Raw genomic sequence first — 22,563 nt, 5'->3', positions numbered from 1 at the left:
GTTATAGAGGTGAAATTAGTGGTAAACAAGGGAATATTGGAGACCTTAATTCTCTCGGTATGTAATGTTTTTAACATTTCTTTTGTATGTCTATATGAGTCTGAATAAATATTGAAGAATGCAGAGAGTTTTCTGGCATCAATGTATCGCACGTTAAAAAAGACAATAAATGATAAAATAATCGTGAAATAGTAACATTGGAAATAGCGTATCTATCAAGAGTCTTATTTTCATTGCTTCAGAATTTCATGAATTTCTTTATCGCCATCTTCAAAATAGCATGAACTACTAACGTTACGGTCCGCTGTTCTGATATCAGAAACCTATCCTGAGTTCGAAGCATTTCTTTACCTTTATGAATTGTCTACATGTTTAAAAAATTGTCTTTTGTTCTGTTGGGTCTTTTATATGTTTTCATAAATCTGTTTTCTGTTTATAGGTTCAAATCAGTTTCTCTTTGAGTAATGTTCAGGGTGAAATTCCAGAATTCATTGCCTTCTTCCTAAGAACGGTCAACGTAGCTTCTTTTAGTGAAGCAAACTTTTCATTCAGCAGCTTTGAAATTGAAAATACGGCCGAATCATCGCAACAGATTATGAACGCCCTGCAAAGCCATTATACGATTGAGGGTCTCCAACAGGTCTATAAAGTTGCCTTGGGTCTAGACATCCTAGGAAACCCGTTAAAGCTTGTTTCAGAGTTTTCAACAGGAGTCATCTCATTCATGTCTGAACCCCTGATGGTAAGCCCTATGCATTGTGGGTTTTTTTCTTCTTTTTCAAAAAAAAAAATAAATGAATTGAAAAAGAACAAGTCTTTGATCAATTAGGAGGAAAATGAAGTGAAAACTCCGCTTTTGTACAGCAATGCTTTACCGGTGATGAGAAATGGAGAATTTACAAAAATACAAGAACATAAAATAATGTTATATAATATAATATATTAAGAACTTAAAAAGAAGGAGGAAGCAGTCTAAAATAAAAAAAGGATTAAAAAAAAACGAACCAATATACAATAGCTATTCCATAAAGAAAACACGGAAGTAGAATCCATGTTATAATACAAGAAGATACTTCTATATCACACTTCTGTCGACCTATGGTTTATTTTCTTTCTTTCTAAAAGCTGAAGACTCCTTATTCTATACATATTTGTTTGATTATTCTTCTTTTCTTCACACACACCACCTGTTTTTCAAGATGTTTTGATTCTGGTATTGTCGTGGTAGGCCAAAAATGTAACCCTATTATATGGTTTTTCCTTCCTTCTTTCAGCTCCCAATAATGCTGCTTATGCTTACTCTTGCCATCACTTATACAGCTATGTGACAAGAGTTCTTGTTGGAAATCTTCCAATAATACTTATGCGGTTTTTTGAGGTTTTATTCGATTTTGTGTCAAATATGGTGGCTTCCTTTCGATCTCCAATTTGCTTGCCCCAGTGATTAGCAAATGCAAGAAGCGTTCTTCGACAATTTGATGATCCGACAATCAAATCGGCCACAACATAATTTTAGACGACAGAGCCTCCCCCCACCCCAATACTAATGCAATTTTTTGAGGTTTTATTATATATTTTTGTCAATCATGATGGTTGTCTTTGATTTCCGATTTCCTTGCCCCAATGATTAGTAAATGCAAAAAGCGTTTTTCGACATTTTGATAATCCGACAATCAAATCGGCAACAACATAATTTTAGACTCAGAGTACATTTTTGGTTATTTTTGCCTGAAAAGGGGAGATTTCCAAAAAGATTTCAGAAGAGATAAAGAAGACTAGATTTTTACTGATCCTATCAAATAACGTTTCTGATTATTTCAAATGTATTTTAGCTATTTTACATGCTTATTTCACATATAAAGAATTCAGAACTTATGTTTACAATGCGACTTTGCAACAGCTCCTCTTAAACTTATTCAGCTTCTAACCAATTTAACGAAGTTGGGGCCCATGAATGACAAATTTCTATGTTTGTTTTTTACTTTGACTTACATCCTCTTATACAGGCTTGTGTTTAGTGTCCAAAAAGAAGCTTTGTCTCCAAAAACTCAGACAAATACAACAGAGCAGTCCAAACTTTTAATGCTCTTTAGGTACTTCAAAAGTAGAGTTTTCTCATGTCGCCTATGTCAAGAGACATAGTCGCCTATTTCTATGTCAAGAGAAAAAGGACTGTAAGATCGGTCATGGTAATGGTTTTTTTTTTTATGGCACTTGGTGTTTACCAAGTGACATATAGCGATCGCAAGTTCTGTTGGTATGTCAGTCTGTCGGTCTGTCTGTCCTGGTTTTGCTAGTTTAGGCACTTCCAGATAGGCTAGGGTGATGAAATTTGGCAGGCGTATCAGGGACCAGATCAGATTAAATTATAAATAGTCTTTTCCCCGATTCGACCATCTGGGGGGGGGGGGGGTGTTGGGACGGTTAATTCGGAAAAATTAGGAAAAAATGAGGTATCTTTAACTTACGGACGGGTGATCGGATCTTAATGAAATTTGATATTTAGAAGGATATCGTGCCTCAGAGTTCTTATTTTAAATCCCGACCGGATCCGGTGACATTGGGGGGTGGGGGGAGTTGGAGGGGGAAACCTAAAATCTCAGAAAACGCTTAGAGTGGAGGGATCGGGATGAAACTTGGTGGAAAAATAAGCACAAATCCTAGATACGTGATTGAAATAACCGGAACGGATCAGTTCTCTTTGGGGGAGTTGGGGGGAGAGTTAATTCTGAAAAATTAGTAAAAAATAGGTATTTTTAACTTACGAAGGAGTGATTGGATCTTAATAAAATTTCAAATTTAGAAGGACCTCGTAACTCGGATGTCTTTTTTTAAATCCCGACCGGATCCAATGTCATTGGGGGGAGTTGGGGGGGGCGAAAATCTTGGAAAACGCTTAGATTGCAGAGATCAGGATAAAATTTGGTGGGAAGAATAAGCATAATTCCAAGATACGTGACTGACATAACCTGACCGGATCTGTGCTCTTTGGGGGAATTTGGGTGGGGATTATTAGTTTGGAAAAATTAGAAAAAATGAGGTATTTGTAACTTACGAAGGGGTGACCAGATATTAATGGAATTTGATATTTAGTAGGATCTTGTACTTCAGAGCTCTTATTTTGAATCTCGACCAGATCCGGTGACATTGGGGGGAGTTTTAGGAGAAAACCGGAAATCTTGGAAAACGTGAAAATTGAGGTATCTTTATCTTATCCATCAGGTATTTTATTATTAATCTTACATTATCTTATTATGAGGTATCTTTATCCATTTTCAACTCGAATCGGATCCGGGGACGTAGGGGGTTGGAGGGGGAAACAGAAATCTTGGAAACCGGAAAACTTGGAAAACGCTTAGAGTGGAGACATCGGGATGAAACTTGATGGAAAGAATAAGCACAAGTTTTAGATACGTGATTTAGGTAATTGGAATGGATCCGCTCTTTTTGGGGGAGTTGGGGGGGGGGGGGATTTCCAGTGCTTTAGCGAGTTCGGTGCTTCTGGACGTGCAAGGACGATTAAAATTGGTAGACATGTCAGGGACCTGTACAAATTGGCTTTATAACAGTCGTTTCCCCGATTCGACCATCTGGGGGCTGGAGGGAGGGGAAAAATTGAAAAAATGAGGTATTTTTACTTACGAATGGGTGATCGGATCTTAATGAAATTTCATATTTAGAAGGAGCTCGTGTCTCAAAGCTCTTATTTTAAATCCCGACCGGCATTAAGCCTCTGATTTTCCTCTTAAATCAATCCATTGATTCTCAGAATTTTGCTAGAGCTCATACCATATTATCTCTTAGCTCTTGGCTCTTCTGACCTCATTACAAGTGCCATATGAGCTCTTAGCTCTGGTTACCAGTACCAACAGCTTGGTATTTTTTGTTTTAAATAACTACCCTTGGGGTATATTCTATAACGCATGCGAAGCACTCTCTTACGTCATTGCAATGCAAGGTATTTCAAAAGTTACATATTTGCATAAGGACTTGCTGACGCCCTGTTGTGTTAGTTGTGTAAACCCTACATTAGTTGAATTTCAGGCTGGCAATACCCAGATTTTTTACGTTCAAATAGAATTGAGAAGGACATTGGAATTAATACCGTTTTACGTTTGTGATAGTGTTTTAATATTAATAAAATGACTAATTGATAGAATATCCTTCAATCATAAAAAACACATTTTGGCCTCCTGAAAAGGTTTTTTGAGTCAATGCTGCATCGATCTGGAAGGCCCTATTTGTTTATAATATTTTTTCTTGACAATACTACAATTGTTAAAATTGTCAATATCAAATAGACAACACTACTTATTGTTGCTGTCGTGCCTAAAGACTAAACATGACATTTTCATACTTCTAAGATAATTGTCAATAATGTTTTGTAGGTTATCTTTTTGAGTGGGGGAAGGAATGGTAATTTAGACCAGGAGAATAATATTTGCTAAACCCATGTTGACCCGTTGATGCTCCCTTTGAGAACTGCTTACTTTCTCACAAGTATGAAAAGATCTTTTAGGGCATATAGGTGTGATGGCGAGGATATTTCTCCCTTTTCTTTAAGAATAGTTGTCAATTTTTCTTTCTGTAATAACAATGTTAATATTGATTGAGCAAAGGCTGGATTAAACCATCCTCCTCCTCCTCCATCATCAATCCAAACTTTTTGAGCCATTAGCCACCTTTTCGAATCTTCGTCCATTTTGCAAGGCTCAAACTCTGTTCACTTGTATTATATCATCCGCACTGGGCACTGCGCCTGAGCCTGTCCGTACTGAGCCTGTGGTTCAAGCCTCCCTCATTGGCTGCTAGTGCACTCTCCTCTGTATTGTGTATATCTTTTGTGAAGGATTATGAACAGTATATGAAATTCTTCCGAACTAATTCTATTATTTTGGATTTTGCGTGTCTTCTAGACCACTCAACTTTTATCAATTGTTTTCTTAATTTAAAAAAAATTGTGACTGGATGGGTTGCAAATCATCCAATCACAGATACAACCTAGCCCATAAGTCAGTGCAAGATGGAAGTTATAAACATTAGTGATTTCTGAATTGCTAAACTGCGGACTGTTTTAATCTGGGTTTGAACGGGCTGTTTTAGTTTAAGGACAGGAGTGTAATTTGACAAAATTTGTATAGTTTACATCGTAGATATAGCAGCAACTCTATATTAGCCTTTATTTGAAACCATTCATAGCATAAAAAAAAGAAATAAGAAAAACGAATAAATATAAGAAAGAAATAGCTACTCGCTCCTTTCGGTATTACTTATTTTTACTGAAGATAACTAATTCAAAGTATGAACAGGTAACACAAATCAACAAATTTGCAAAAATCATTTAACACTCTATTAACCACCCCCAGGTTGAATAAATGAATTTGTAAAAATTCACAATCTATAAAGATGTTTGTATAAAATTTATATGTATGAAGACTTTAAAGATGCAATCTGACAAAAATATAAGCAACCTGGAAGTATATCCTTGTTTGTGTCCATAAACAGTTTATCTGCAAAAAGTTGGTCTTCAGCTTGTTGTAAACATCGTCTCTGTTTAGTCACTAACCACCCTATTTTTGTGGGTCATGGTAAAAACTATAACATTGGTCACTACTGAAAATAATCAAGGATAATTTCATGGATCGGTCTGAACACTTGAGATCCCCTCAAAAGTAAAAGAAAAGAGTCTACAGAGAACTGTGGGAGTGTATGAGACTTTAGATCCTAAATACAGCCTGCAAAAACATTCTGAGCCATTTAGAATGCTCTTTGGGGGTGATTTGCCCCCACTTTTGAAAATTATGAAAATTAACTTTTTTGACAAAATCGACCCTCCCCGGAATGAAATTATATATATATATATATATATATATATATATATATATATATATATATATATATATATATATATATATATATATATATATATATATATATATATATATATATATATATATATATATAATATTCTTAAAAAAAAATAGAAATCAAACGAAATCTTTCCCACTTTAGATTTTTGTGAACTGGTGACTCTGGTTGAAGGCTGTTCTAATATTAGCTAAAAGGGATCCATCTTGGGCCAAAGATATCTATAATATCGTGAATATTATATTCTTTTCTTTGGAGGAGGGGCACCTCAGAGACAAAATGTCTCCACAACTTTTGAAAACACTTGGTAGACTCAAGGAAGCCCATTGTAGAATAGACCATTGTTATACTCATTCAATTTTAATGGAAAACATGGATGACTTGTGCAATGCTTTAAAAATATATGGAGCTAAATTAGGATAATGTAGTACAATCCGAAGAATGAAGAAGAAAACTGTGCAATTCTAAAATCTCAATTTAGTCGTTTAATTGTTATAAACTCTGTATAATTGAAATTGCATTTAGTTTTGTGTCAGGATAAAATAAGATGCATCGAAAGTACGCGTATTCTTTTGGGGGGGAGGGGTGGGTCACCCACTACAGCCACCATCTCTGATGAATATTTATGTAGTAGAAGAATCAAACGACATGTTTTAATCTTTTTTTTTTCTAGGGTGCTTTTAAAGGCTCTGACGAATTCGCTGAAGGAATCATTACCGGTACTAGAAGTCTTTTCCGAGGGACGGTTGGAGGGGTTGCATCGGCTGTCGGAAAAGTAGCTGGTGTCATAGGTAAGACGTCAATAATCGATCATGTTTCCAATCGAGACATCATCGATCACTTTTTTCCAACGCTGCAGTTCATAAATCTATATCGCTATGCCTCGTATTTATTTTTCTTATGCTCTACCCTCACTTGAACACACTTGTTCCATTCTCTTTCCATCTCTTACCAAGAATTAAACATCTAAAATTAAGGACAGTAAAAAGTAGCTCTAAAAAATGTTCTTGGTTTTACCTTTAATGCTTATGAAGATGGTCCTAACTAGCTTTATTTTACTGTCTTGAAAATGGGACAACATAAACGTAACGTCGAGTTTGTACTGAAATGCTTGCAGTCCGACTTATACTGCCACATTCTTCTTCTCTATTAAATAAAAAAAAAAAATTTAAGCTGAAAGGAAGGAGCAGTATTAAAACTTAAAATGAACAGAAATTATTAGGTATATGAAGGGGGTTACCCCTTCTTCAACGCCTTGCTCTTCATGCTAATGTTTTTTGCCAAAACTTTAAATTCAACATGAAAATAGCAAACAATATATTATCATAAGTTCTTCTAGCACCACATGAGCTAGACATCATGTAAGGAAAGTAAACGCAGAAAGTTGTTTTTTTTTTGTTTTTTTTCTTGTCTTTTTTTGGGCTTGTCTTTTTACTTTGTAGTCTATTCTATATTATAAAAATAATTTACACAAAAATAGAAAATTTATATGCACAGGAGATATATAGAATATAAATATGCATATCTAGAATATAGATTATGTAGATTGTATTTCATGCTATCTTCTATTTCTTTTTTCTTTTGCACTATGAATGGCTGAATAGAAATTTTGGTCGAAATATACATTATATTTTGGTTCTTGGTTCTCATTAGCTTAAAATTAGCCCTTGTGTTTTTGTTCTTATATTTTTTTTTCTGAAGGGAAGATATTTGAAAACTTGCATCCTTAAAACGGCAGTAACTTGCCTTTTTGATAAGTAAAAATAAAGAGTATTTAAGAATTAGTACTTCTTGAGGATTCACCTTTCAATCATATTTTTTGGAATTTAAAAAAATTTTTCAGAAATTCTTGAAAAATTCTTCAGATAGGTAGTCCCCCCTCAAAAATCTACTATGTACAATTGTTTCTGAAGGGAAGATATTTGAAAACTTGCATCCTTAAAACGGCAGTAACTTGCCTTTTTGATAAGTAAAAATAAAGAGTACTTAAGAATGAGTACTTCTTGAGGGTTCATCTTTCAATAATATTTTGAGGAACATGAAAAATGTCGAATAATTAATTTAGAATATATTTGGGGTTAAAAACGCACTGGCTTCAGATAGGTAGTCCCCCCTTAAAAATCTACTTTGTACACTGGTTTCTGAAGGGAAGATATTTGAAAACTTGCATCCTTAAAACGGCAGTAACTTGCCTTTTTGATAAGTAAAAATGAAGAGTACTTAAGAATGAGTACTTCTTGAGGGTTCACCTTTCAATAATATTTTGTTGAACATGAAAAATGCCGAATAATTAATTTGGAATATATTTGGGGTTAAAAACGCAATGACTTTAGATAGGTGGTCCCCCCTTAAAAATCTATTATATGCACTGGTTTTCACAGAAGGAAATGCGTTATGGGGGTGTCCAAACTTCAAGAGACACCAAAAACAGACGAATTATATGGTAAAAATTATAATTTTTTTTTCAGAAATTACGAAATTATACGAATGTTGCGAGATTTTAAAGAAAAACACTGGCCAATTTTTTTACGTATGTGGCTCTGCCCAAGAAATGTCTGTTTGTATTTACCATCTACTTATGGTAGCTTTTACGGATACGCCCTTTTCTCACGCTTTTGTGTTGCAGGCAGTGGTGCAACTGCCATGACATTGGATCGCCGTCGTCAACAGGAAAGACGAGAGCAAAAATTATCAAGAAACGCTGGACAAACAGGCTTGCCCGCTATGGCTGGTAATTTTGGCAATTTTTTTGAAAGTGTGTCAGGAGGTATAACTGGAGTCGTGACTCAACCTGTGACCGGTGCAAGAAAAGAAGGTGCACTAGGGTTTTTCAAAGGGGTTGGAAAAGGTATGGCTGGTCTTGTGGCACGACCTATTGCGGCGGTGGCGGATTTAGCTGCAGACACTTTGAAAACTGTAGAAACGTAAGTAGAAAAGAAATAAATTGTTTTTTAATGTAAAAAAGGGATAAATCGAAGCTTGAATATTTCATATATAAGCGATTCATAGAATTTGTCTGGGTACCATTTTAACTCAATATCAAAAGATCCAGCGCCATTTAACTTTACCCATTCTAACTCAATCGTGGTGTATCCTAATCTCTGTCAAGTCTACCCACATTCCGAAAATTCAAACCAGTTTATTCCAATCCCATTCAACTCAATACCATTCAACCTTGTTCAGCTCCAACCCATTTAGCTCAACCGCATTAAAATCAATTCTTTATAGATCATCATTTACAATTCAACTCATCCCTGACTGATGTAACTCAACTTTCATTTAAATCAATCCCAATTAACTCATGAAAAAATTGAGCAATAAATCTTTTGTTTTATCGAAATAGGTTTGACTTAAACCAAAGTGTTCATTTATTATTATAGATTATTGTATAATTGTTCATTATTTAATGCTGCTTTCAGAGGCATTTAACTCAACCTGGGTTTATTCAGCCTTGACTTAGCCCTTCAACTCATCCCCGTGGGCATCAATAACTGTTCATGCCTGCGTAAATTTCACAATGTGCAGTCAGTACTCGACGATTAAGAAATGCTTTTCCAGAATGTTTGAAATTGGAAACTTGGTTTCTAGTTGTTGTTTTTTTTTTTTATCTAGCATTATATTCCCTCAAGCACCAAGGATATTGATAATATGGTACCAAGGAAGGTGGCCTAGTGGGAATTAACATAGCTGTACGTCTTTAAAAGTTGGGAAAATCGGTGGTTTTAGCTGTTCACAGGCTCACCGTATTCTCTCGAGCTATAAGAAAGATTCAGTCAAAACCAAAGATCCACTTATTGTTTAACATGAGATATCTGTAGGACATTTGGTAATGTTGTTTATTAAAATGTCCAATACTTCACCCGAGTTAATAAATCACTCCTGACAGCTTTGAGGTCTTAGTATTTCGGTGCTTAAGTTCGGATAAGTAGATAGCGGAGTTTTTGAACCTCATTCTTGTTTGGGAAGGAGTTCTGCAAGGTGCTATTTTGCCTTTCGGTGTATTTAAGTTTAATGGCTGTTACCTTTTCAAGCTTTGGTGTTTCATGGTAAAGTTGGTGCAATACATTTTAAATACTCTCAATGCTTAAGTCGCATCTGAGTTCAGTCGGTATGTTATTTAACCCTTATAAATATGAGTTTATTTGTTTTAATAGCTTTACCAAGTGGCTGCTTAGGATCTGTATAATGTTTCTCTTCCTTGCTCCACTTCGATGAATTTGCTGGGAATTTCATTTGGTTATTCTCTATCTTCTATATGTTCTATATGTTTGAACCTGATAAATTATAGTCAAGAGCCTAAATGTAGCGTTTGGGAAAATTTTGCCAAATAGAAGAAGATGTAATCGAAAGGGTTGTTGCAGTTTGTTCTACATTTTTAGTTCCTTTAGTTCCCCAGTTATTTTTAATTTTTTTTTTTTTTTTTTTTTTTATTTATCGCTGATAAAGGAATTTATGCCTCCTGATTAGGCTAATTGAGCTTTTGTTACCATGAATGAATTTTTCTTAATAATAATTTTGTTTTTACTCCCACTTTTTCATTTATTTGAAAATCCGGATTTTTTATTTAGGGGGGGGGGATGGCAACGGCTTTCTGAATTTATATGCATTTTTGTTGATAAAAATAACTTTTTTTGATGGAATTGTAGCATGATCATTATTGTCCAGGTTTTAATTTTCTTTAAAATGTACTTCTTTTTTCTTTAAGTGCCACTGGAAGCACTGTCAAAATGAAAAGACGACGCCTCACCCGTTATATACCAGTCCAGGGACCCGAACCTTACGTACAATGGAAAGCCGAAGGAGCGGGAATTCTTAAGGTATGCTGTACTCATTGAAATACAAGCCAACTTAACTCAATTTGCATTTGTCTCTTATTACTTTTTTTTGCCAAAATGTTACTTCTGTCTTGACCCTTTTTTTTCTACGAATTTTCTTTTTTCGTTTTGAACATTCTCCTTTTAACCCATAATTTTTTCATTATTTTGTGAAAGGATTCCACTTTAAGGTGGTGAACTGATTAAATAATCAAATATTCATAAATTATATAAATAAATCAATATTTATATATATATAAAATAATAAAATAATTATATAAAATATATAATTATATAATCATATATTATATGATTATATAAAATAATCAATTATTTTTGATAGTCATATATCTAGAGCAGCTGTTTGAAGTTGGGAGAGGCGTAGGAATACGAGAAGAAGTCCCCCTTGCGATATTTAAGTGTTTTCCTGCTAGTTCACTTTGTTTGCCTCCGGAGCTATGCAAGCGGGAGATAGAGCGTATGCTCAGTTTCGATACTACAAACTTTGGCCGTGAAAAATACGCGAGTGATACGTGTCAGGACGGTGGCTGTAATTATGAGGTTACCTGTTATGGTAGTGATGAAGTTAAGATCGTGACGTCGGAGAATATTTGGCGTTACTTAACAATGCATGCTGACGTTTTAAAGGATGGGCGAAAAAATGTTCAAAGGGCTATGAAGCTGTGCATGGAGGATTCGGATGGTCTACCTGATGATCTATTGAACTCAGTTTTGTCACTGCAAAGCGATCTGTTGACTTTGCTAGAAGGAATAGAAGATGAGATCAGAAAACAGGTAGATAATGAGTTTGCGAAGTTAGACACCGTGTCTCCAAAGCAGTTTAGAAATGAATTTTTGGACACTGTAACACAGGCTGTGTATAAAGCCATAGAGCTGCAGTTCCAGTCTAAATTCGATCAAACTGAGAAATGTCTTAATGATTTGAAGTGCAAAATTGCCCAGAACGGTGCTAAAATTCAAAATTAGAAACTGAACTTGATGATCTTATCCAGACTTCTCTTCTTAACAAGATCATTGTTTCTGGAATTGAAACGACCGCTCGGGACCTACCTATTCTAGGCGAAAAAGTCTTAGATCGTCTGAATGCACATATGGGACTCCATCTTAAAAATACTATGGTCAAGACTGTAAGGCGTTTAGGTTCTTTTGACCAGTCTCAGGTGCCAATTGAGCTTACCTTTGTATCTGAAGTGACATCTGTCGAAATCCTGCGTAATCGAAAAAGGCTCAAAGGTTTGCTTATTTTTGTCAACGAGGTCCTCACCAAAGAAAGGCAGGAAGTTTTCAAACTAGCGTGCAACAAATTCGACAAGAAGAACGTGTGGACCATGAGAGGAGTTATTTATGTGAAAAGCGGCCCGCAAAATATTCCGTGTAAATCGATTAGTGATGTAGTTGAAATCCATGATTTCGCTAATGAGCCGTCAATAGCATAAATAAATGGTGGTTTCTTGTTTTCCTTGTGACTGTGTAATATGAACCGCTTCCAGACTTTTTTGGATTCTCGTTTAAAATTGGATGCGATTTTGAATACCTCTATTGGTGGTGATAAAGATGTGCCTTATGCTAAAAATTTACCCGACTGTGATTTTTCTTCAGAAGGCACTTTAGAGTGTGAGCCCGACAGATGTAAATTCCCGGTCACTGTGCTTCATGTTAATGTTCAAGGTTTACAAAGTGCGTATAATGAGCTCAAGTTTTTGCTATCATCTAGTCCAAAAGATATTATGGCCATATGTGAAACGTTTTCGTCTAGTTCTTCACCTATGTCTATGTTCGAGGTTCCTATGATGAAAAGTGTATCTCGCAGTAGGAAATTGAATGCACGAGGTGGACAGAAGATCTGTATTCGCCAGGATTGGTCTTTTAGTGTAATAGAGGATATATCAATTTGGGAAGAGGGTTAATGTGAAACGTTATTTGTGGAAATTAACCCCACGAGTGGTGATTCGTTTATATTTGGTTCAGTATATAGACCTCCATCGAGTAACCCAAAAAAAAATTTTGAGGTTTTGGAATCGGTTCTTTTAAAACTCAGCGAGTCAAAGAAACCAGTTTTTGTATCGGGGGACTTTAATTTTGATTTTCTGAATTTAGATCTAAGTACTCGTAAGGAATTTTTGAATGTTATGCTGTGTGTTGGTTTTCTTCCCAGCGTTTCTCTCCCAATTAGGGTTACAAATACTACAGCTACACTGATTGATAACATATTTTTTCTGTTAATTCAGTTAACGCATTGAAATCCTCTGTAATTTTGTCTCATATGTCAGACCATTTCCCGGTGAGTGTTCTTCTAGATTTAGGGAGAGTTTATACTCGTTCTTGGGACGCTAGAGATGATACTTCACATAAAGGATTTGGGTGGATTGATTTTAAGCTACTACGTGAACTAATTAATAGTAACGATTGGAGTCTAGTTTATGGTTCAAATGATGTTAATGCTGCATTTTCTAAATTTATTTCTGATATTTTACGGCTTAGAGAGGAGGCTACTGCAACTAAGTTTATACATGGGAAATATTCAAAAAATTTGATCCTTGGATTATCGAAGGAATTTTGATTTCAATTAAGAATAAGAATATGAAATTTAAGAGGTATTTAAAAAAATCCAAGTAATGCCTCTTTTGAAGAATATAGAGCATATAGAAATAAGTTAAATTCGGTTGTTAGATATGTAAAGAGAACATATTATAAAGATAAGTTTATTCAGTATAAGTCAGATATGAAAAAAATTTGGCAATTGATTAATGAAAGAATTCGACCTAGCCATAAATCTAAATCTAGTGTTGATTGCCTAGAAGTTGATGGAAGGAAGGTAACTGACCGTAAAGAAATTTTGAATATATTGGGAGACTATTTTAGTTCAGTAGGAAAAAAGCTTACATCGGATTTTTTTTTCTCCATTGTTAAAAAATTAATTTGTTGAAGAAAGCTAATGTTGTTGCACTACATAAAGGCAGAATTACTAGTGATCCTTCAAATTATAGAGGTATATCATTTTTATCAGTGCTTAGTAAACTTTTGGAAAAGATAGCGAACTATCAGCTCCATAATTATTTAATTGGCAAAAATATTTTTCATCCTTCTCAGTTTGGTTTCACTAAAGGAAAATCAACGGAGTTGGCAATTCATCAACTTCTGCTTCAGATAAATGATGCAATTGACAGTGATCAGCATGCGTTGGCGGTATTTCTTGATGTCGCCAAGACCTTTGACACAGTCGACCATCGTCTGTTGTTAATGAAACTCCAAAAATATGGTTTTGCTTCGAAATCTTTAAATTTTTTAAAAACTTATCTTGCGGATAGAAAACTTGAATGTCATGATAGAATTCATGGTATCCGTTCGGAAAGTTTTTTGACAAGTTGTGGGGTCCCTCAAGGGTCTGTCCTGGGACCGACCTTATTCCTTCTATTTATAAATGATTTGCCTGAGGTAATACCACTTTGTAAAATTGTAATATTTGCAGATGTTGTTATTTTTGCATCCCATGCTGATTTATCCATACTCTTTCATAATCTTAATAACACACTTTTATCTGCAGGGGATTGGTATGCCAGAAATTTACTTTCATTAAATGAGAAGAAATGTCAGTATATGCTGTTTTCTCGATCTGGTTCTCAGAAAACTGAACAGTTTTCTCTTTATCTAAATGATAGGGTACTAAAACATGTTGATAAATTTAAATATCTTGGAATTATTTTGGATGAAAATCTGTCTTTCCGTGAACACTTTCCGTGAAATCTCGCGAAATATCGGGATTCTTTCTCGTTTACCCCATTTTTTCCCAAGGAATATTTTAAAGACAATATACTTTTCTTTTGTTAATCCATATTTTCTTTATTGTGTTTCTGTTTGGGCATCTACTTTTCCTTCAACGTTTATACCTCTTCAAACTCAAGAAAATAAAGCCCTTAGATTAATGTTTAATGTTAATAATAGATCCTCAGTTAGCCTTCTTTATGGATCTTCTGGTTTCTTCTCTGTTCATCAACATCATTTTATTGCCATTTCTAATATTTGCCACAGTTATGTTTTTGGACAACTTTCACTAAATTTTCCAAGATTATTCCCGACAAATTCACAATTCCACAATTACCCAACATCTCATAGTTCTGATTTCTCTTTTGAAACTAGGCCAACGGTGCGCTCGGGATTTAGTTTGCGTCATATTGTTCCAAAAATTTGGAATTTAATCCCAATAGCTGTGAGAAATTGTAATGATAGAAATAAATTTCTGAAGTTGTTAAGAAATCATATTGCTAGTCTCCCATAATATGGGAGACTGTTGAAGTTTGATTTCCGAAAGAAGTGCAAATTAGTTTAAGCCGAAGTAATGACGATTTTTTCTTTTGTTTGTATTTTTTTTTTTGATATACCATGCGCTTAAGTATGCCATTAGGCATTTGCGCTGTTTGTTTAAATGGTTTAATTCTTGTTGTAAATAAACATGTATCTATCTATCTATCTTAAAGAAACCAAAAATTGAAAGTGTGGCAAGACGTTAGTTTGAAATTCTGTAGTACGTCGCCTTCTCGTAGTTAATTTAATTTTAAATGAATCTTATAAATTATCAACAGAAAATAATTATATAGTTTTTTTTCAAACTCTTCATTAAAAACAACGAAATATTGTAGCATTTACTGTTTGAAACTTTTTATGCAATAAAGCCGGAAATTTTAACTTACGAGTGGATGATCGTATATTAATGAATTTTGATATTTAGAAGGACCTCGTGTCTCAGAGCTCTTATTTTAAATCCCGACCGGTATTAAGCCTTTGATTTTCCTTTTAAATAAATCTATTGATGCTTAGAATTTTTCTAGAGCTCGTGCCATATGAGCTCGTCACAAGTGCAATATGAGCTCTTAGCTCTTGTTATCAGTCAAAATATTTTTTTTTTTTAATTTAACAAAATTTACTTAAATGAAGAAAAGATGAACTTGAGCGCAGCTGAGATTGGAGAACTTCAAAAAAGATTGAAAGATATTAATCCCTGAAACAGGTTACTTGGATCTTTCAACACAAATAAAATCTTTAGGGTTGCAAAATTTAACCCTTGTTTTAAAAGATTAATAAATAAAAAGTCTGAAGCATATCCATTGTGACCCCACCCCCTCCGCAGAAAACTGGACCCCAGATTACGATGTCTTGCTACTATACATAAGTGTTTTTAAATATTACGGAAATTTAGGCTTCTCTTCTCAATTGAAGAGCGTGTATTTGAAAAAGTGTGTATTTTTTTGGCATAAATACAAAACTAATTTACCTAATTTGCGGATCATAAATTTGCGAGTCAGAAAAGGATATCATCGTTACTCTAGACTGTATAGTTGACATACCTCAATTTATATTCCTGAATTTTTTTTCACTCAAACTGAATTAATTGAAATGCTGAATTACGTCAGTTACTCGAATTGCCGTTCAAAAATAGTCTTGAGGTGTGTTATATGGTAGAGAACAGGTCTAAGCTGCTAGAGCTGTTCTGGCTATAAGCGACCTAGCGACCAAAGCTATAAGCGACCAAAAGCTGTTTACTATAAGCGACCATTATTAGCATTCGTTTTTAAGTTTTACGGGGTATTCCAAGGCACTTACATCCTCTGAATAGTGAAAGCCTGAAAAACCGCTGAATTGAATTTCTAACTCTGCTGACGCTCGTGTTTTCTAGAATTGTTTAGAAGAGTAGTTTCTCTCTTTTATAGAATGTGGGGGCACTCGAAAATGAAGATTACAAGGGACATGCAATTGACAGTCAAAACAATATGTTAATGATTACCAGCTCTAGGATTTTGTACCTAAGAAATAAACAGGTAAGTTTCTTAATCGTTTGTTATTTTTATAGAATAATAAATTTAAAATACTAAGCCTATGGGTTTTTTTTAGAACAAAAAAAAAATAAATCTGAAAAACTGACATTAGTTAGCAGATATCGTCTTACTAATTTTTTTTTTCTATTCAATATATTTTACATCTTGATGACGATAATAATGAATTTATTTGTGGTAATTTGAAAGGTGCTATGTTACAAGACGTTGCGGAAACTTAAAAATTAAAAAAGGTATTTTCACTGTTAGCAATCGTCACTTGTTTCAACAAGAATTTTTTTTCTCGAGTCTTTACAATATATGAGTATCAGTTGCCTTACTTTTCAACTATTTTTGCAAGCGATTAAATGTTCTACATCTGTATTTTTTTAGGGGGGGGGGTCTACTGAAAATGAAAGAACTGTTTTCTTTGATACTAATTACCATTTGTTTGAACAAAGATTTTTTCAATTGCTTCATTTTCAATTATTTCCAAAATTGAGGAATGGATCTATATTGGTATTCTGCGGAGAGGGGGGTTAATCTACCGCTTTTTATGGCACTAGGTGTTTACCAAGTGATATATAGCGATCGCAAATTCTGTTGGTCTGTCGGTCCCGGTTTTGCTAGTTTATGCACTTCCAGATGTGGTAAGGTGATGAAATGTGGCAAGCGTATCAGGGAGCAGACCAGAAATATAGAAATATTCGTTTCCCCGATTCGACCATCTGGGGGGAGGAGTGGGGGGACTTTTAATTCGAAAAATTAGAAAAAAATGAGGTATTTTTAACTTACGAACGGGTTATCGGATCTTAATGAAATTTGATATTTAGAAGTATATCGTGTCTCAGAGCTCTTATTTTAAATCCCGAACGGATCCGGTGACATTGGGGGGAGTTGGAGGGACACACCTAAAATCTTGGAAAACGCTTAGAGTGGAGGGATCGGGATGAAACTTTGTGGGAAAAATAAGCACGAGTCCAAGACACGTGACTGACATAGCCGGAATGGATCCGCTCTCCTTGGGAGAGTTGGGCGGGCGGGTAATTCGGAAAAAAAAATAGAAAAAATGAGGTATTTGTAATTTACGAACCGGGGATCATACCTTAATGAATTTTGATATTTAGAAGGATCTTGTGCTTCAGAGCTCTTATTTTAAATCCCGACCAGATCTGGTGACATTGGGGAGAGTTGGAGGGGGAAACCGGAAATCTTGGAAAACGTGAAAATTGAGGTATCTTTATCTTACGAATGGGTGATAAGATCTTAATGAAACTTGATATATAGAAAGATATTATGTCTCACATGCTCCATTTTCAATTAGAATCGGATCCTGGGACATAGGTGGTTGGAGGGGTAAACAGAAATCTTGGAAACTGGAAATCTTGGAAACGTGTAGAGTGGAGAGATCGGTTTAAATTTGATGGAAAGAATAAGCAAAAGTTCTAGATATGTTATTGACATAATTGGAACGGATTCACTCTCTTTGGGGGAGTTGGGGGGCGTGTTAATTCGGGAAAATTGAGGTTTTTCTAAACTAAGAACGGGTGACTGGATCTTAATGAAATTTGATATTTAGAAGGAATTCATGTCTCAGAGCTCTTATTTTAAATCCCGACCAGATCTGGTGACATTTGGGGAGTTGTGGGGTTGGATTATCACAGTAAGTACTACAGGCTGCAGCCTGGCGTCTTTTTTTTTTCTTGATGTTCAACTCGTTTAATTTTAACTGTAAAGAAAAAGAATAAGAAGTTAAGTAGTGTATTTTGTGTGATTTTTCTTCTTTTTTTTCTTTTTTTTAAAGGAAACTCATAAGTTAGAGAAATAATTGGAAGAAAAATCGGCTCATGGTCCAGATCCATTCCCTGGTAAAAAAATATATGTCTAAAGCCTATGGTTTAGGTTAAGGGGAGTCGGATTGAGTCCTTCTGACTTGAGTGGTTCAAGTACTTTTATTCTATTGTGAGAACAATGCTTGAATTTGGCATGAAGGGGTTTGATTTTTGCCGTAATCATTATAAGATTATCTTAGGGTCCCGGGAGGTTATGATTTGGCTCTAACTTTAGGCTAAAAGCTTCTTCTGCAAATTACACGATTAAATTTTAGAGGTCTCTATAATTGGAGCCCATTTAAACTGAAAATTCAACTTTCTGTAGCTCTACATTACTACCACAAAAGAGATCACGAAGGGGGACTTTATACTACCTCTACTCCCCATGATTACGGACTGCAGTGGAATTTTTTAGAAAATATGTAAAAATATGCACATGGTCAGATAGTTATGTCCAAATTGCACATTTCTGGTGTCAAACCCCCTCCCTTCGAAAAAAAATTGGTTCCACCTAAATTTGTGGTTAAGTGCACCTGTGTATGATATTATTAGCTATCGCTATTATGTGTCTTCTCTTTATTGTTTAGATTCTTTGGTTCAAAGATGTGAGAAATCTTCAGAAAGTTACTACTATAGGAATCCAACTGGTTTTGAACTTTGACGACCGGTCGCAAGAAGAGTTTTTCTTTGGAAATGAACAGATGTCTATTGTAAGTTTGATTTTCTCTCTCTCTCTCTCCCTCTCTCTTTCTCTCTCTCTCTCTCTCTCTCTCTCTCTCTCTCTCTCTCTTTCTCTTTCTCTTTCTCTTTCTCTCTCTTTTCGGTCATTACAGTTTACTATACAGTAAATTTTCGCCCCGTATGGGCGGATTTCAAAATAGGCAGAGACCTGATTCTTATTTTTGAGTGACACACAGCAGAAGTTGATTTAATCATACAAGACAAAGGAGTTTGGCGCTCTTATAAATAAAAAAAAACTGTAGCTAGTAAATAGTACCTGTACTAGTTTATAGTTTTGCATTTGCTTATAGTTTTGCTTATTTCAAAGGTCGTGTGCTTTTTGTTTTTTCGCTATTTTGGCGACAATTTTTTATTGATTAAGTATGGATATTCAGGGGCTAGATTAGGAAAGGTACCAAGTGCTAAAAAATTCTCCACAAAAAATAGATAACAAACTTGTTTAAACTTTAGATGAAGAAAAATAAGACCAGTTCTACCATAAAGGCTGGTTAGCTGCTTAGAATGTCATGTTTTAGTGTCATAAAATCCCAAGGGAAAATATAGAAAAGACAAAAAGTTGCTATACCTTGCAAGTCGAAGTATACGTCTTAATTTTTCTATATTTATCTTCTCATTAGTCTTTGAGTAATATTAAATGCGTAATTAATTTGAATTTGTTGCGGCATATTATTTCTTACTTGGCTAGTTGTACATCCAGATAATGGGAATTATGCTGTCGGTATACAATACACCCCCCCCCTCGCTTAAAAAGCTATACATTATTGATGAATTTGTACGTTTTTACTTAATTATTTGCAATAATTATCTTATTAATTACTTAGCTCCATATTAAAGTAACACAGCAAAGAGTTTGCGTGATTGATAATGCAAATTGTTCGCAGTAAAAACTACCCTTGAGAAAATGTCCCAGGGCTTTACGTCACAAGTTGTTTGACTTAGTAAATCCAAAAACTTTGGAACAGTGTTGACACTATCTTAATTGATATCTATACGTTTTTTTGGAGTAATGCCAATCGGGGGAGAGGGATATAACTACCTCCTTAATGTTGACCGAAAAATGTTTGCTGGCCATTCCTCTGGCCGTCATCTTATCCTGCATTTGTGACATGTATGATCGAATTCGGGAGTTCTGTGGTTATTAATAGGAGCTGACAGTCAAATCAGTAGTATTATAGATGATATCGATGCGTCGATGCTAAAGAGGTAGAATTTTTCAAATAGAGCTGTCATATGGGTACGTTGACTAAAGTATTTCTGGCCTCTACAGTGCGTGCCACATGTATATATTCTAAAATCATGGATCAGTTCGGATTCAGACACTTGCGTTTCGAGATCAGACACTTATTGCTACACCTATTTTACAAGTCACACCAATCAAATTGATTTTCTTCTTAATACACTGAAGAAATGCAGAGAATCGTCATACGCTAGTTGGTGTTAATGTTTTTTTTTACGCTAGCGCCAAGTTTATCTGCTACCCTAGTCTTATCAGCTACCTCACTCGTTAGAATTGTCAACGATTTCCATAGTTTCTCATAATATTATCTCAGTCTAATTTAGAACGTATTTCGTTCAGAATGGTATTCCCCCCCTCCCCCTTGCTGGTCATAGGACTAAAACAGTTTTAAGGATATCGCCTTTGCGTATCGTCAGAATAACTCCCAGCTATTCTCCCAGCTAAAATTATTTATCTCTGAATTATTTGTCTTTACTATTTTTATTATTTGGTAAATGACGACTTATACTTATTGACGACACGACTGTCTGTCCATGGATTATTCTTTATGGTTGATTGTGTATGGCTATGCTGTTTGACCTATGTGAATGTATGGATGAGTAAGGTTAAGGCAAGCCTCATTCACGTGCTGATCTATATTAGTCACTAATGTAGGAAAACAGTCTTCCTTTTCTCCTTCTGTCTTTCCTTTTTTTATGTGTTTGTGCTGTTGCATTGGTGATTTCTCTTTTCATTATATATATATATATATATATATATATATATATATATATATATATATATATATATATATATATATATATATATATATATATATATATATATATATATATATATATATATATATATATCTTAAATTATTTATCTCTGAATTATTAGTCTTTTTTTAATGTTTGGTAAATGACGACTTATACTTACTGACGACACTACTGTCTGTCCATGGCTTATTCTTTATGGTTGATTGTGTATGGCTATGCTGTTTAACAAATGTGATTGTATGGATGAGTAGGGTTAAGGCCTCGTTCAAGTGCTGATCTATATTAGTCACTAATGTAGGAAAACAGTCTTCCTTTTCTCCTTCTGTCTTTCCTTTTTTTATTTGTTTGTGGTGTTGCATTGGTGATTTCTCTTTTCATTATATATATATATATATATATATATATATATATATATATATATATATATATATATATATATATATATATATATATATATATATGTATATATGCTACAGATTTGCTATGCACAATGAGATGATTCATCAATGAATAATTGAATGAATCAAGACGAATAATCATAAAACTTCGCACGTAAAATGTACCGGTACTTGTTAGTTAAACTAAACACACTCAGGAATTACGCTTAGGTTAGATCTGAGAAAATCGGTTTCAAAGCCACAAAGACAAGTGACGGGTGATAAAATAAATGGAAAATATATAATTTAAGCTATATATTTGCACATGGGGGGGGGGGCTGTAAAATATTTGGACAGTGTCGAGTTAGAAAACAATTCTTACTTCATAATATGCAGAATGGATGTGGCTTCGGAGTTAGGCTATCGCATCTGAGGAAGAGGAATTGTAACCAACACATTTTGCATGAAGACCCGCTTTAATGAATCCACCCCCCCTAATGTGCACACATATAGATAAAATTACATATTTCTCATCTATTCTGTCGCTTGTCTTTGTGGCTATGAAACCGGTTTTCTCCGAACTAACCTAAGCGTAATTCTTGAGTGTATTTCATTTAACTAACAATTACCAGAGTGCCTTTTGGCACCTCGTTGGTAAATTTTTCTCGAAAACTGTCCTTGAGTAATATTTCTTAATTCAAGCTTCCTCTATTCTAATCTAGATTAACATATCTAAAGCCTATAATTTTCTTTCAGTGGATTGAAGAAAAGATAAACGAAGTTATGCAGTGAGCGCTTATGAAACATTGACCTAGAATTTTGACGCACCGTTTTGGTTTTCTTTGATTTTATATTATTCGTTTTAAGAATGAAAATTATACAGCCTTCTTTATTTGTCAGATTTATTTCACTAATAATTTTCCCCAGGACTGGGGCAGAGATGTAGCTTTGAAGCTAGCCTATTATATCTGAGGAGGAGGGGCACACATGCAACGTGAAGTTGAATTTGATGATCCAAGGCATGCAGTCTGGGTTGTTAAAATGCCCAGAATCCTCTTAAAACCCAATGAATTTTCAGATAAGATATAAGGTCGCATCAGGCCTCCAG

The 22,563-nt window shown here is 34.7% G+C and overlaps 1 protein-coding gene across 1 annotated transcript in view; it reads left to right on the top strand.

Annotated features, from left to right (window-relative positions):
- Positions 1 to 22,347, top strand: part of LOC136035014 (intermembrane lipid transfer protein VPS13C-like) — a 186,927-nt gene extending 164,580 nt beyond the window's left edge. Inside the window, exons 31-37 of the mRNA XM_065716595.1 lie at positions 440 to 742; positions 6,542 to 6,659; positions 8,495 to 8,792; positions 10,574 to 10,685; positions 16,409 to 16,516; positions 18,930 to 19,052; positions 22,212 to 22,347. Coding sequence (XP_065572667.1) covers positions 440 to 742; positions 6,542 to 6,659; positions 8,495 to 8,792; positions 10,574 to 10,685; positions 16,409 to 16,516; positions 18,930 to 19,052; positions 22,212 to 22,247 — 1,098 coding nt within the window. The 3' untranslated portion in view covers positions 22,248 to 22,347. The remainder of the gene's footprint in view (positions 1 to 439; positions 743 to 6,541; positions 6,660 to 8,494; positions 8,793 to 10,573; positions 10,686 to 16,408; positions 16,517 to 18,929; positions 19,053 to 22,211) is intronic.
- The last annotated feature ends 216 nt before the right edge of the window (positions 22,348 to 22,563 follow it).

The sequence above is a fragment of the Artemia franciscana genome, chromosome 13 (assembly GCF_032884065.1).
Source record: "Artemia franciscana chromosome 13, ASM3288406v1, whole genome shotgun sequence".
NCBI lineage: Eukaryota > Metazoa > Arthropoda > Branchiopoda > Anostraca > Artemiidae > Artemia > Artemia franciscana.
The sequence above is the reverse complement of the archived record's forward strand: the minus strand, read 5'-3'. Positions and strand labels throughout refer to the sequence as shown.